The sequence below is a fragment of the Taudactylus pleione genome, unplaced genomic scaffold, assembly GCF_031769625.1.
Source record: "Taudactylus pleione unplaced genomic scaffold, aTauple2 ptg000218l, whole genome shotgun sequence".
Taxonomy (NCBI): domain Eukaryota; kingdom Metazoa; phylum Chordata; class Amphibia; order Anura; family Myobatrachidae; genus Taudactylus; species Taudactylus pleione.
In genome coordinates this window covers 2047060-2061943 of record NW_028284620.1, presented here as the reverse complement: position 1 = coordinate 2061943, position 14884 = coordinate 2047060, and the positions used below count along the sequence as shown (strand labels likewise).

The 14884-nt window shown below is 43.0% G+C and overlaps 1 protein-coding gene across 9 annotated transcripts in view; it reads right to left on the bottom strand.

Annotated features, from left to right (window-relative positions):
* LOC148517355 (multifunctional protein ADE2-like) overlaps positions 1-14884 on the bottom strand; it is a 62039-nt gene that overhangs the window by 28761 nt on the left and 18394 nt on the right. For 7 of the 9 annotated variants that reach the window (XM_088478728.1, XM_088478730.1, XM_088478733.1 and 4 more), the window contains 4 exons: positions 14590-14733; positions 3910-4082; positions 3513-3830; positions 708-845 (listed from right to left, as the gene is read on the bottom strand). In XM_088478728.1, coding sequence (XP_088334854.1) covers positions 708-845; positions 3513-3830; positions 3910-4082; positions 14590-14733 — 773 coding nt within the window. The remainder of the gene's footprint in view (positions 1-707; positions 846-3512; positions 3831-3909; positions 4083-14589; positions 14734-14884) is intronic. The other 2 variants (XM_088478731.1, XM_088478735.1) reach the window with 2 other exon arrangements.

Below are 14884 nucleotides of genomic sequence, written 5' to 3'. Positions count from 1 at the left end.
TACTAGCATTAGTACAGTGTCTACATAGTGTGCTCGACATTACACTGCCGACACACTGATCACCGACATTGTAACTGCTAGCAAAGTATACCGATCCCCGCATCGTATAGGGCAGGGGTAGGCAACCTGTAGCATTCCAAGCTGCTGTGGAACTACACAGCCCAACATTCTCTGCCACAATATTAACATTTCCTAACAGCAAAACTGTGAAAGGTCATGCTGGGAGGTGTAGTTCCACAGCAGCTGGAGTGCCACAGGTTGCCTACCTCTGGTATATGGAATGCATTCCTGGTAGTACATAATGTTTTCTGTTTTACATGTTGGGACTTTTTATATACTGTATCTTCATATAATATATATTTTTTTAAATGCAACTATCTGACTCATTTGTATTCTGTAAGTGAATCACCTAAATTCAACGCTGCTTTAAGTATCCTGTTTCTTGCCGTCTATGTTAAAACTATACAGTTTTATTTCAGCAGCAGCTGGCAGGTAAATAATCTTTGAGAAGTGAATTTGTATTTTTATTTGTATTATGACAATTTTTTGTAGACAATGATAGTGTTTGTTTTTCTTCCAATTAGCGCTAAGAGGTTTTTGTTTCTGTTGTTTTGGGGTCCCATACACGGGCTTCATAATGAATCTGATGGTTCTAACAAATCACAATATTTGCAAATTAATATATTGATATAACATAGATGACCTACCTGAGCATGTGTAGCAAGCGTGTGCTGTGTTTTGATATACAATGAGCCTTGCGCTGCCAGGCTTATAATTGCAATACCACTCCATTTGAAGCTGGCGGATACATTTGGCTTAATCAGTTTCCGGTTTCCTGGTAAGCACTGCAAGGATATTGGTATAGTGACATGGTGTTGTCAAGCTGTGAGCTTACCTGTGACTCTTGTAAATGCCTGTCAGACTCAGAGCAAGTTTTTTGTGAAAAAAAACACACATTAGGAACCTGTGACTTGTGTGGTACACGTTATCATACGTGTAATAGCTTATTATAGACACACTTGTGCATACAGCCATGCTACAATTCAATTTGTTCATGTTTCATCAGCGCTTCCAATCTGCAAACTAGCTGGCTGTCATTACTGATGTCCTCAATCTTACTCTTTCCCCAGACTGAAATGAAAATCGACACACCCCTCCCTGAAACCGGAATTGGTATGAAATACCGCTGGCTGAATGGTTCGATTCCCGGCAGCGGCAGCCCGACACTGGAACAGATCCCGGCAGCAGCAAGCCCGACAGCGCTAGAAATCACGATCGTTGTAAGGTAAGTATTGTCTAACCCAACCTAACCCCCCCTAACCCTCCTTAGGGGTGCCTAACCCTAACCTCTCCCCTGTAAGTGCCTAACCCTAATCCCCCCCTTCCCCGCTGCCTAAACCTAAGTCCCTCGGGGGGGTGCCTAACCCTAACCCTCCCGGGGGGGTGCCTAACCCTAAGTCCCCCCCAGGTGCGCTAAACCTACCCCTCCCCCCCCCCTCGCGGCTGTCCGCTCGCGTCGCCAGGCATCCCTTCGATCGGAATGCCAGGCGCTGGTCTCCCGGCATCGGTGAAATGAGCGGCGTCTACATCTAGACACCGGGCATTTCACCCTCGCCGGGATAAGACAGTCGGGAAGCCGGCTGTCGGTATAATGTCAGCCGGCTTCCCAATTGCATCCCCTGAAACCTCACCCCCACATATGTAAGGTAATTTAAAAAAACCATTATCACTTTTAAATGGAAACTCTGGAGGTCCCTTATTCTACAAATATCTCACCCTCTTTTATGAAACGGTACCCATGGCACTTACATGTCACGGAAAGGACGTCCCCTCACCATGTCCTAATACGAGCTGCCACCCGCCTACATCCAATTTGAATGAACCCCCTGCTGACCCTAATTTCCTGTTTTCTACAGGTACTTTTATGTACTCCGTTCAAACAATATGCCTATGTGACCATTCTGTTTTCTTCTTCTTATATTTTGGAATGTTTTCTATCCCCCCAAACCCCTTCCTCTTTTTTATTTTCTGTACCCCATATTTTGAATTTTCAATAAAAAAAAAACTTACAGTAATATTGAGGAAAAAACCGTTAATCTTTCCATCTTCAGCACATTCTGCCATCAACAAGCTAAATAATATATTATCATACAACTATTAGATTTTTAATATGGGCAATATATTTTCTTAAAAGGATTAGTAAGCAACAACATTTAAAATTGTGATATATGAAAAAAGAAGGGAAAATGTTTAGTGTCCTAATGGGATCTGCAAAGGTATGGGCTGACATGCTCCAGTGCAGGAATCCATCAATACATGAAGAATAAACACTACAGGTACACTTCCAGGTATAGTACTAAGCTCAGCAGCGCACTGTGTCATATAGTGGCTTTACTTGGTCTTTTGTTTCTAGTAAGCAGGTAACTCAGAAAGAAACTTCATGGATTTTATTTCCTGTACACTACATGGTAATGTATGATAACACATTTCAATAAACCTTAGTTTCCAAAGCATTTTTGAAAAGAGAAAGTTTATTATTTGCTACTGTGAGCCACTTCTCATTATGGAACAAATATAGTAAATACTAAATGTGCGAGTTGGACTGAGATTAGGAAAACTTTTTTTTAACCCTCATATGTATTTTTGCTTTGTCTGGCTGACTAGCTAAACTCATGCTTACAGTTCTATGCCAATAATCCCTGAGTGTGACCTAGGGTCTGTATTGCTCAGAGCTGGATGACTGCACATACCCCTCCATTTTCCTCTTGGTTGGGTTAATACACAATTATGAGCTGAGGGGTTGTGAATCGAAAGCGTATCTGGGGGATTGCCAGACGCCAAGGCCTTATCATATTGGGGAGGGCATTGTCTCTTGGGGTACATAAGGCACTCTTGAAAAATTGTAGCATTTATATGCCCTGTGGATGCAGGGGCGTTTCTAGAGAAGAGGGGGCCCGTGTGCAGTCTCTGACACGGGCCCCCTCCTCTCCGCAGGGCAGCGCACTGAGCTGTGCGCGGCCAGCGCCGGAGTTATAGACTCTGGGCACTAGAGTGTGCCCAGAGTCTATAATGTATGCACAGGTCACAGGGAAAATGGCCGCGGCGGCCATTTTCCCTGTACTGCGCATGCGCAAACGATGGGAAAATGGGCGCGCCGACGTGGGACTCCAGAGAGGTAAGTAATATTATAGGTGCAGGGTGTGCGGTGCGGTGCCCACCGTGTTCCCCGCACCCATTATAGATACGCCCCTGCGTGGATGTCTCCGCTGCCTCACTGTGTATCTCTCACCTGTACGTTATGTTTTTTACAATTTATGATTAGTTATTTCTCTAGCATCAATTTTGCATCTTGGTAATGTGATTACATGCGCCTTATGTTCATTTCCACACAATACCGTGATGTTCGTTGCGTTATGTGTTTGTGCTTATACTGCTGTCAATGATTATATATATTTTTGCTAGCTCTCAAATAACTTTTTCAATAAAAATACTCAATTTAAAAAAAAACCTACCTGTAAGAAATTGAATGAAAACTCATTATCAGAACATGAAAAATGCTTTCGGAAAAGGGAGACAACTTCGGTCCTAAAGTTCTCAAAGCTCCAGGAACTCTGTATGAGGATCTTGCCCACTAGTCCCTGCATGGCCAGCTGTTCCCGCTCTTTCCCTCGCGGAACCCTATATGTACAATTCTCTTCTGGGTACTCCGCCGGCAAACAAATGATATCTTTAGAGACCTTCCTAAATTTTCCAGAGGAAGATCGGCAACGTTTTGTTGAGCGACCAAACAGACTGCTGTTTCTTTTACACCTTGCTTGTAGCTGTGACAACTGTAAATTCAATAAATAAATAATATGCCTATGACAGAGATTTGTTTTTCCATGCAGACACATACACAGTACAACTCACCTGAGAATGAAAGCTCTGGTGTTCTGACTGATATTCACCATGCTGATCGATAAATCTTTCTGTGTCCTGCATCCTTCCAATTGTCACATTGACAGGGAGCTCAGATGGGCATTTCTCAGGACCATATGTCATGTTCTGATCGGGAATATGAATTTTATCTACAACTTGAGAATCTGCGAATACAGAAAATACACTTGTGAGAATAATTGAATGAAATCTTTATATACTGCAACCAAGTTTTAAATAATAATGAAAGTGTGAGTGCCTGTGAGCATTGTTTTTTTTTTTATAGTGCCAGAGCACTAGTGCTTCCAGATACAAGAGCAATAAGAGCAATTAAGTACTACAATTTAGGAAACACTAGCGGGGAAGGTATAGAGCAGTGAAGGGCAATCTGACATACTACAAGCGCTACATGTACCCCCCTCCAACCTCAAACATGGAGATATTATTTATATGTGTCTATAGAGCACAAGATTGGACGGGAATTGCCATATTCAAAATAGATCTGGCCTGTAAGTATCTCCAACAACATGGAGCAATAGGAGTGATATCACTATGAAGATAATCATACGAATGTCTTTATCAAGCACAAGTGTTCTTAATGGGCAAATGTGCAGATTCAACACTAAAAGGCATTTTGTAATATTAGTAAATATGTAAGGACTCCTTTACTTCCACAGAACATACTATGGGGTCAATCCAATTGTTCGCAAAGGGTGCAAGTTGCTGTTGCCATGGCTTTAAAACGCCGGCAACGGCACCTGAACTCGCACACCTCACGGTCTGCTCAGAGCTCGAATTTGCACAGTTTAGCTCGGAGCCCTATGGGGCTGCGAGCACTTTTGTGCTGGTTTGGGCTACTGTAAAGTGCGGCTATTGCTGCAATGACTCGCACCCGCAAGATCATTGCGGCTAATTGGATTGAGCACTGTGATTGAAAAATAATCAAGTTTCATTTTATCACGTGACAAGTTTGTTTATACCATTGCAAATCTCCCTGTGCAGTGCTGCGGACACTTGGAGGACACTTAAATAAAAGACAATAGAAGAAATAATAATCCAGTCAAGTTGTACCATGCAGCAATGTCATTGTGCTCATATGTTGCATGCAACAAATCATGACTATTCATATTTATAAAAAAAAAAAAAAAAAAAACACATACCATTGCTTGTAGTTATACGTACCATGCAATGAAAACAATCAAATGCAACAGTCATGGCAAAAATAGCCCTTGCAGCCCTAGCCTAAGGAGCAATTACTCAGCCCACTCATAAGTCAAATCACTGAGCTGCAGATACTGGGATTGTATTTGTATACAAACTAACACAAACTCCTGGCCTGCATTACCATCCACATTCTTCTCTTCAACTGGTAAAATAAAGGAACAATAAAAATGTGTTTGCTAGTAACTAATGCTGCACATCAGGGGGCTCAGTGGCAGACAGAGCACTTAAGTCAAAGGTTCTGTACAACCATAGGTAAAACTGAGGGGTGGTCCAGGTGTGCACCGGCCCACCCATTAGCTAGCTTGCCAGATTTTTTTTTCTCACTAATACCTTCTCACTAATACCTACCACGGCTGCTACGCCTGGTAAGCCAAGGATACCTAATAGCTCCGCCTTCCCCCTGGCTATAAACAACAGCCTTTCATTGGCTGTGCGCACAATGTGACGTGATGATGTAACGTTGTGCGTGGTGCGCTTGTGGCCTCTGTGTGTCTCAGTGCGTGTTGTATAGTGTAGCTGTGAATAAGTTGAATTACCGATGAGCAGCGCACTAGCATACACATATATATATATATATATATATATACACACACACACATAGCGACCATCATTTTGGCCGCTCGCTATAGCTGTGGGTGGTCCCCACAGCTATGCGAACGGCCAGGAGGCCGCTCCAAAAAGTGGGAGGGACGGCCCTGATTCAGAGCGAGCACTCTGTCAGAGCATCCGGCTCTGAATCAGGGCCCCTGTTTGTAGGACTTCTATTCAGGGACGTGGCAGAGAGGGAACTAGTTCCACCTACCATTAGAAGTGACGGAACTCAGTTCCACCCCTGTTCCTGCCCACTTTAACCCCTGGATATGGGGATGAGAGAGCGGGGAAGTGAGTGATGGAATAAGAAAAGGGAAAGTCCAGGAGAAACAGAGGAATTTCTATGAATTTAGTATGGCTCCATCTTTTTCTATATATTTAGGGCTGATTCTGAGACTGACGGAGATGCGGTTGTTCTTGCATCTTTTGCTGCAATCGTGTCTGTGTCTATATGCTGCCAAAAAGCCCTTCCCTGGTGCACAAGAGTGCGCCCAAATGTGCAAAAACTGATACACCCACTTGCAGCATCTGAAGACGCTAAATTACCGTTAAGATGCACCATCGCTCGCACCATTGCACCTTTCACCAGCCCTAGGTAGGTCCAGTTTCTCCGTCTGAGTATGGCCTCCTATGTGCACAACTGTACGTCTCTGTACATAGCTGCTTCCAGTGACACTCCTATAAGGCGCAACGTGTCAGATTTGCCCTCCCCCTCCTCTCGCTATCTCCCACTCGCTGCACAGGATTGCCCAATATAATTCCAGCACCCTGTGTACAAATCTATAATGCGTTTCAGTGGGCAGGACTATGCGCGGTGCAACTCAGATGCATGCACAGACGAAAAATCATTGGCTGGTTGCATGCTAATCAGGATAGTGTGCGACTCAGAATCAGGCTCTTAGTATGGAACCAGTGGATGCGGCACTCCTGGCTCACAATGATCAACCCCTGGTCCGTATATATATCAGCAACGTTTCAGTGCCTTTTTATTCAATCAATGCGGCACTTTCATCAGGAATACAAAAACATAAATATTTTTTGTATTCCTGATGAAAGTGCCGCATTGATTGAATAAAAAGGCACTGAAACGTTGCTGATATATATACGGACCAAGTGTTGATCGTTGTGAGCCAGGAGTGCCGCATCCACTGGTGATGTATTCTGTACTGCGTTTTTGCTGCACTTATGCAGGTACTAAACACTATTATTACATATATTGAAGGGAGAGCCGGACTTTGGGCATAGGTGGATCCAGCTTTTTCAATATGCTTCCTATGGATTAGGCTTATTCAATATAATATATGGATCTGGCTTTCATCCATACCCTTTGTTTTGTCATGTTACCTGAATATGAATATTGACACATTTGAGATATAGAGCAATTTCATTATTACAGTGCTTGCGGTACATTATCACACATTAATAAAAAGTGTGCATTTTATAATTCTTCTATGTGGATATTTTTTTATTGATATAAATATTTGATGTATATTGTTTAGAATGTTTATATTTATGTACTCTTATAATGGGTACTTATAAGTGTGCAGGATGTGATATATTTGGCATAGAGGGCTTTCAGGATGCATAATTTGGATACATGCCAAATAGAGAACTCTATTGCTGCCCATCCACTATGCGATTAAACCTAGCGATTGAGCGATAACGACCATCTCTATCGCTCAATTGCTTGGTAATCGCATGCAAATCGGGCAGTAAAATGTTAAAAACAACCAGCGATGCGCGCATGCGCGCTGGTCGTTTTTAACATCTATCATCACCCGAACATGACGGTCAACCTGATGAAGTTGCTATGTTCGGGGATGATTGATCTGCATACACTGAACGTCTGAACGTTCAGTGTATGCACTTCACCACTAGGGGAACGACGGCACGATTATGATGTCGTAATCGTGCCGTCGTCCCCACATCTAGTAGTGGAAGGGCAGCTTTACTGTTTTATATTTATTATTACACATTGCCATTAGTGAGTTATCCAAGATGCTGTTTGGATTATTGGTGTGTTTGACCACATATGTAGTTTGATGCACTGTATGCTGTTCACTGGGACGCTTGACTTATTGTAAATTACAATGTTGCTAGGGTAATAGTTTGCAAGTCCCACTAACGTTTTTGTTGGGCCCCGCTTATAGTTGATTTGGTCTTGCCTAAATGGGGCCACTTTCAAAAAATGTTTCCACCGCCACTTTAATTTCCCAATCCACCATTGTTTGGGGGATTATTTGTTCTCTAAACTGACAGGTTCTGTCTTTTTGAAGTCTATATGCAGTGCTGCTACAGGAGCTGTAAACTAAAGTGATTTCCTAGCAAACACAATACAGCAGTGGTTCCTAAACTGAGTGCCATCAGTGACAGCACACTCCATCACTGATTGACAATGGCTGACGGTGGAAGCCCCATCCCCTCGCTGACATGATGCCGCGATTTGCGGGTGTATTGGCAGGGGGCAGGGCTTAATACAGTCAAGTGCCTGCCTCCATTAGAAGCCTGCCTGCCCTGCTGCCTTATGCTGTACATAGAGGTAGGGAAGTGTGTGTGCGCTCTCTGGGCCTGACTCAGACCCGGTCGCAAGCGCGGAGCGCTCGCAACCGGGTCGATGGTGGCCCAGAGTGCATGCGCACGATGGAGTCGGCTCCGTCGTGCACATGTGTGAGACCCAGATAGCGACAGGCAATCCGTCGCTCCGGGTCTCGCACCAAAGGGGCCGTGCTGTCGATGTTGAGTGACAGCACGCCCCCTTTGGTGGGCGGGCCGGGTGGGGTGGCTGCCCAGACGGAGGCGTTCCCATGAGAACGCCTACCATCTGGGGGCGGCCCCACTGACATCACAAGCCTACCACAAGGGTCTCGTCGCAAGCCCGATGGTTGCGATGGTCTTGACCATCGCGACCATCTTTTTGGCCGCTCGCTATAGCTGTGGGTGGCAACCCACAGCAATGCGAGCAGCCAGGAGGCCACTCCATAAAAAAAAAAAAAAAAAGACGTCCTGATTCAGAGCGACCGCCTCTGAATCAGGGCCTCTGTCCCTTCCGCCCTTCCTCCCTCTTTCTCTCTCTGTCTCCAACTCTGTCATGTCTTCTTTCTCTATCTTCCTCCAATAATGCTGTTTTCGGATTCCCCATAAGTACAAAGCACCAGAATGCAATGCATCGTCAGGTGGTGTTACCCCATAGAAGCCTATGGGTTTCTTATTGGGATGCTCCACTTTGGCAGTGATCCAATCGGATCCCTCCCATCACCCCCCACGGCCTCCGTTCTTCTGCGCATGTAGAACATTGCTATGTATTCGAAACCTTGATCAACCATATTTTATATGGTTAATGTTAGAAAACATTAACAATCCCAAATTATTAGGATTTTGTATCTCATCAAAAGAGAGCCACACTAAACGGTTGTACCAAGCGATGCGACGGACAACCGCATGGGTGACCAGCTGACATCGGGCGGCAGGTACACATTACACGATCCGGTGCCCGACAACCTAATATGTCGGCACCAGCCACATCCTGCTACATAGGGTCCTCAGTCTCATTGTCAGATTGAGCTGCAAGAAAGACCAACCTAGCGATGAGACTATATGGCCCTCTATAGTGCGTACACATTTGGCAATGGTGGGTCAGCTAAAATATTGTCTAATGTGTACCCAACTTAGGTCTTTCTTCCTTCAACTCATCTCAGTAGGACTGAAGAAGATTAAACCATGAGGTGTTTCTCTGTGTATTTCTTCTTTAATGTGTTGGAGTTGTTTACCCTTTAAGACTGAGAATGTTAGTTGTGCTTTTCTCCTGTCGTATAGAATTGTCAGATTTAGTACCTCTCTGATCTGGGTCACCCTCCCACACTCTCTATTTCTCTGTTGTGTGTGAATGTACTGTATTGGTTCAGCTCACCCAAATGAAGACCACAAGCAACAAGAATATTGAATACTGCGAGGGGGATTCACTTATAATAGGCTTTTTTTTTAAGAATTCACAGCATAATAAAAAAGTGTTTTCTTATTTAAAAAAACAAAACAAAACAACCTCTTTGGTTTAAACCAAAGTGGTTTAAACCAGCCGACCCTGAAAATACTGCTATAGAGGAATAAACATGAATCAGATGTATACATATGTGAAACCACGTGCTTATTTATTAAATTGTTACAAAAGTTATACTACAAAATATATCCTTAGTATAGTGTCACTCCAATGCAGGTGAGCTTCAAGGGCTTTCATTAGGAGATGGATGTATTGGATCCAATGCTGGAGCCTGGATGTTAAGCCGATGTGGCCACGCTCATGTTAGCTCAGATGTTCTTCAGATCTAGGCAGAGTGTGGAGCTTGTGGAGTGGGGCCAACCATTGGAGTGACCACTGATAGAAGAGGGGTCTGAGAAAACTGGAGCATAAACAGTGAGAGTGGTGTTTGCAGGCAAGCCTGAAGTGAGAAGTAGGCCCTGACAGGTGAACACTTGGTAGGCCAAAAGGTACACAAGATATTGGCAAAATTGCACTCCGGGGTGAATAGGAGGCAAAATGAGTAGAAATTGAGTGTATTAGACAGTAAGGGAGTCCCCAAAAAGCAGGTTTGAAAGCTTGGTAAACAGGAACTCCAGGGACAAATGTCTTGCTCAGTCAGCAGTACATCTAACAGGCGTGACGCTGTTGCGCCTTAGAAATACATTGCGCAACGATGTTCCGATGCTGCTTATGAAGCCTCAAAAGCCAGAACGTGGTGTCTTTCCCTGAAGCCTCTCATTTAATTTTCTCTTTTCCAGCTGGAGTTCTCTCAATTCAGTTTTTTTTCTTTTTAATTTCAGCTTTTACGTCTTGTTTCCGTTGCTCTAATGCCTCTGTATTATCATCATCGTTGGGGACTGCTTGTGTTATGTCCTCCTGCTTTTCTTGGGACCTTGCAGCCGGGCTGCTCTGTTCTCCGTTCCTCACAATACCTTCAGGGTCCTCTATATCAGTGGTAGGAATTTGTGGGGTGTCAATGACGATCGACCTTGCACAGTATGCCATTTTCATATTCTTCCAGCCTACTGAAGGGTCATAATTCCATGTATCTGGCACACCAAACATAGCAATTTCCGTGAAATTATTCCCTATGGTCACCACCAGTTGGTCGTCCTCTGAATTTATGTTACATGGGTAGTATCTCCGCTCTCTTTTCCCATACTAAAATTCCAGATATTGGTTTCCCATACATTGGGTAATAAATTCCTGTACCACATGTCCTTCAGGGTCCATTTCAGTGTTAGCTTGGTGTGAATCCATGCCAAATATCTAAGAGCTGCTTATCTGTCCTGTGAGTCTGCAGCAAGACAGGTGCCGGTACAGCGAGCAGCTCTTTAGTACAGTCCTGGAACAGACGCCATTATGACATAACAATCAGCTGTGCAGAGTTCTATTCCCCCCTCTCTCCCCCAGCACCTGACAATTTGTCCCTCTTTTATATTAATTTCTGTTAGTAAACTTTACATTTTAGTAAAAATAAAACCTTTATATTTGATCTTTTCATATCTTGTTTTTTATCATCTTTTATTGAATTACAGCAGACAGGAAAGGCATAAAAAAGTAAAAGTAGTCAGTAGTAAAGACATCAAATACATATAAAAAGAGAACAGCATTTTAACAACAAACAGTAAACAACTGATACATATACAGTCAGGTGCATAAATATTGGGACATTATTCACCACCACAATGGCTTTGAAATGAAACAAACAATATGTGCTTTAACTGCAGACTTTCAGATTTAATTTGAGGGTAAATACATCCAAATCAGGTGAACGGTGTAGGAATTACAATGGTTTCTATATGTGCCTCCCACTTTTTAAGGGGCCAAAAGTAATGGGACTATCAACTCAAAAGCTATTTCATGGACAGGTGTGGGCTATTCTCTCGTTATTTCATTATCAATTAAGCAGGTAAAAGGTCTGGAGTTGATTCTAGCTGTGACACTTGCATTTGGAATCAGTTGCTGTCGACTCTCAATATGAGATCCAAAGAGCTGTCACTATCAGTGAAGCAAGCCATCATTAGCCTGAAAAATCAAAACACACCCATCAGAGAGATAGCAAAAACATTAGATGTGGCCAAATTAACTGTTTGGAACATTCTTAAAAAGAAAGAATGCACCGGAGAGCTCAGCAACACCAAAAGACCCGGAAGACCACGGAAAACAACTGTGGTGTATGACAGAAGAATTATTTCCCTGTTGAAGAAAAACCCCTTCACAACAGTTGGCCAAATCAAGAACACTCTCCAGGAGGTAGGTGTATGTGTGTCAAAGTCAACAATCAACAGAAGACTTCACAAGAGTGAATATAGAGGGTTCACCACAAGATGTAAACCATTGGTGAGCCTAAAAAACAGGAAGACCAGATTAGAGTTTGCCAAACAACATCTAAAAAAGCCATTACAGTTCTGGAACAACATCCTATGGACAGATGAGACAAAGATCAACTTGTACCAGAGAGATGGGAAGAGAAGAGTATGGAGAAGGAAAGGAACTGCTCATGATCCAAAACAAACCACCTCATCAGTGAAGCATGGTGGTGGTAGTGTCATGGCGTGGGCATGTATGGCTGCCAATGGAACTGGTTCCCTTGTATTTATTGATGATGTGACTGCTAACAAAAGCAGCAGAATGAATTCTGAAGTGTTTCGGGCAATATTATATGCTCATATTCAGTCAAATGCTTCAGAACGGCGCTTCACAGTGCAGATGGACAATGACTCGAAGCATACTGCAAAAGCAACCAAAGAGTTTTTTAAGGCTAAAAATTGGAATGTTATGCAATGGCCAAGTCAATCACCTGACCTGAATCTGATTGAGCATGCATTTCACTTGATGAAGACAAAACTGGAGGAAAAATGCCCCAAGAACAAGCAGGAACTGAAGACATTTGCAGTAGAGGCCTGGCAGAGCATCACCAGGGATGAAACCCAGGGTCTGGTGATGTCTATGCATTCCAGACTTCAGGCTGTAATTGCCTGCAAAGGATTTGCAACAATGTATTAAAAAGTGAAAGTTTGATTTAGGATTGTTTAGTTTGTCCCATTACTTTTGGCCCCTTAAAAAGTGGGAGGCACATATACAAACTGTTGTAATTCCTGCACCGTTCACCTGATTTGGATGTAATTACTCTCAAATTAAATATGAAAGTCTGCAGTTAAAGCACATCTTGTTTGTTTCATTTCCAAGCCATTGTGGTGGTGAATAGAGGCCAAAATATGAAAATTCTGTCAATGTCCCAATATTTATGCACCTGACTGTAGCATACAAAACAATGAAAGGCTTTGGTGGTCCAACTATAAGCCAGACCTACACAAGATGTTGCCATCCCATGACTGCAATTCTATGAAATAGGGAAGGCGGGGGGGCGGGACTGGAAAAGAAAAAGCGATCATATAACATCACAGAGTATGCATATGAAAAAGAGAAACATGATGCCGGGAGTCGGTTCTCAGCAGTGTTGCGGATATGAAGTAGTATGCTGCGATATTGCCGGGCAGTGGACAGTCCGGAGACAAGACAAGGGGGATAATACTTGTTGTGTGGGTCTGTAGCAATTTTATTTTAGGGGCCCACACAACTTAGTTACCCCGGGGCCCCCACAAGCCTTAATCCGGCCCTGTACCAAATAAAAAAAATTTGGTCAATGTGATTGGCAACCAATAGAACTGGTTTTGCCTATCATAAAATATGTGGACATAATTGATATCTTCTGTATTACTTGCTTAATGAATGGCCCTGAGCATTAATTTTTTACAAAGTTGGGAAAAATTTACAGTTTCACACATTTTTGTAGAAATTAAGGGATGATGAATAGACCCATAGGGGTGATGTGGAAAACATGCAGGATACTCTAGGGCGCCTTGATTCAAAATAGTTTGGGAACCACTGCAATACAGAGATTAATCTTCACTTTACAGCAGGAAAGTAAACACCCATTACACCCATTTTCTTTGGCAGAGAGTTATTATATTTTTAAAGGACAAAAATGAGAAAATGAGTGCAACGATGATTGGTGTTTTGTATTGGTGAAAATAATGCATTAAGACTACTTGAACTTAGGGCCTGATTCAGAAATGTACGAAATCTACTAGTTTATGTACCTTTCCCATGGCGGAGCACTTGCACATGAGCAGGACCCATTCTGAGCATGTGCAGAGAGTCCTGCATGATCACATGATAACACGCAGGGGCAGGAATATGGTGACGCCGGCCTGCGTTCCAGGAAACGGGCGTGTCACCCCAATTTCCTGGGAGTGCCAAGGCCAGGGTATATGTTGGAGGCATTGGTATCAGAACAGATGACCTGAAAAGGCTAGAAATCTTTGCTGCCTAAATAAAGGTTATGAAACACAGTGGCAAACTTCCAAGGTACAGTAACAAGTTCTGGTGAGGGGTTGGAACTAGGACCACCCATTACCAAATATCTAGTTCCCTCTATGCGTACAACTAGACATTCCACCATGCATTCTACTAGACATTACTGACGTTCACTGTATACTATACAACAGATAAAAACTATTTCCTAAATGAAAGGGAGCCAAAAGGTTGTCTACAAATTTCTGCATTTAATACAAATAGCCCGGGTTTCCCAGTACAACAGGTGTCTATATCTCCAGTGCTTTGTAGCTCCATATATTAATAGAGGTTGTTCTGTGAGGTAACCTCTAGACAGATAGTCTCACTAAATCATCAGTTATCCATGCTGAGTTTCATCTAGTAAGAGTACAATGTACTTGTGGTTTTGCACAATGACACACTCTGCTTCTAACTCTCTATCAGTCCCTAATTCCATTACCATGTTATAGATCTTTTTCAGACAGCTCGTTTCCTGAACGTACCCTTCAGCTGATGGGAGATCTTCTCATCGGACCACACTTGCAGTAGAGATCTAACCTCGTGGTCACTCCAGTTCCTGCTCGCTCCAGAGTCATTTACAGGCATTACCCTGAAGTCCTTGTCATTCTCCAGCTCTAGGTCATTCTCTAGGCAAAGAGCAACAATAAGGTAAATGAACCTTGCACTAAGGTTGCACATATACATAAAGTAAAAGAGAGCATGCAGATTTACTTTTTTTTTTTTCAAAGCGTAAAATACATCAAGTTATATTACTAGAATATTTTGCTGTAGTCATAA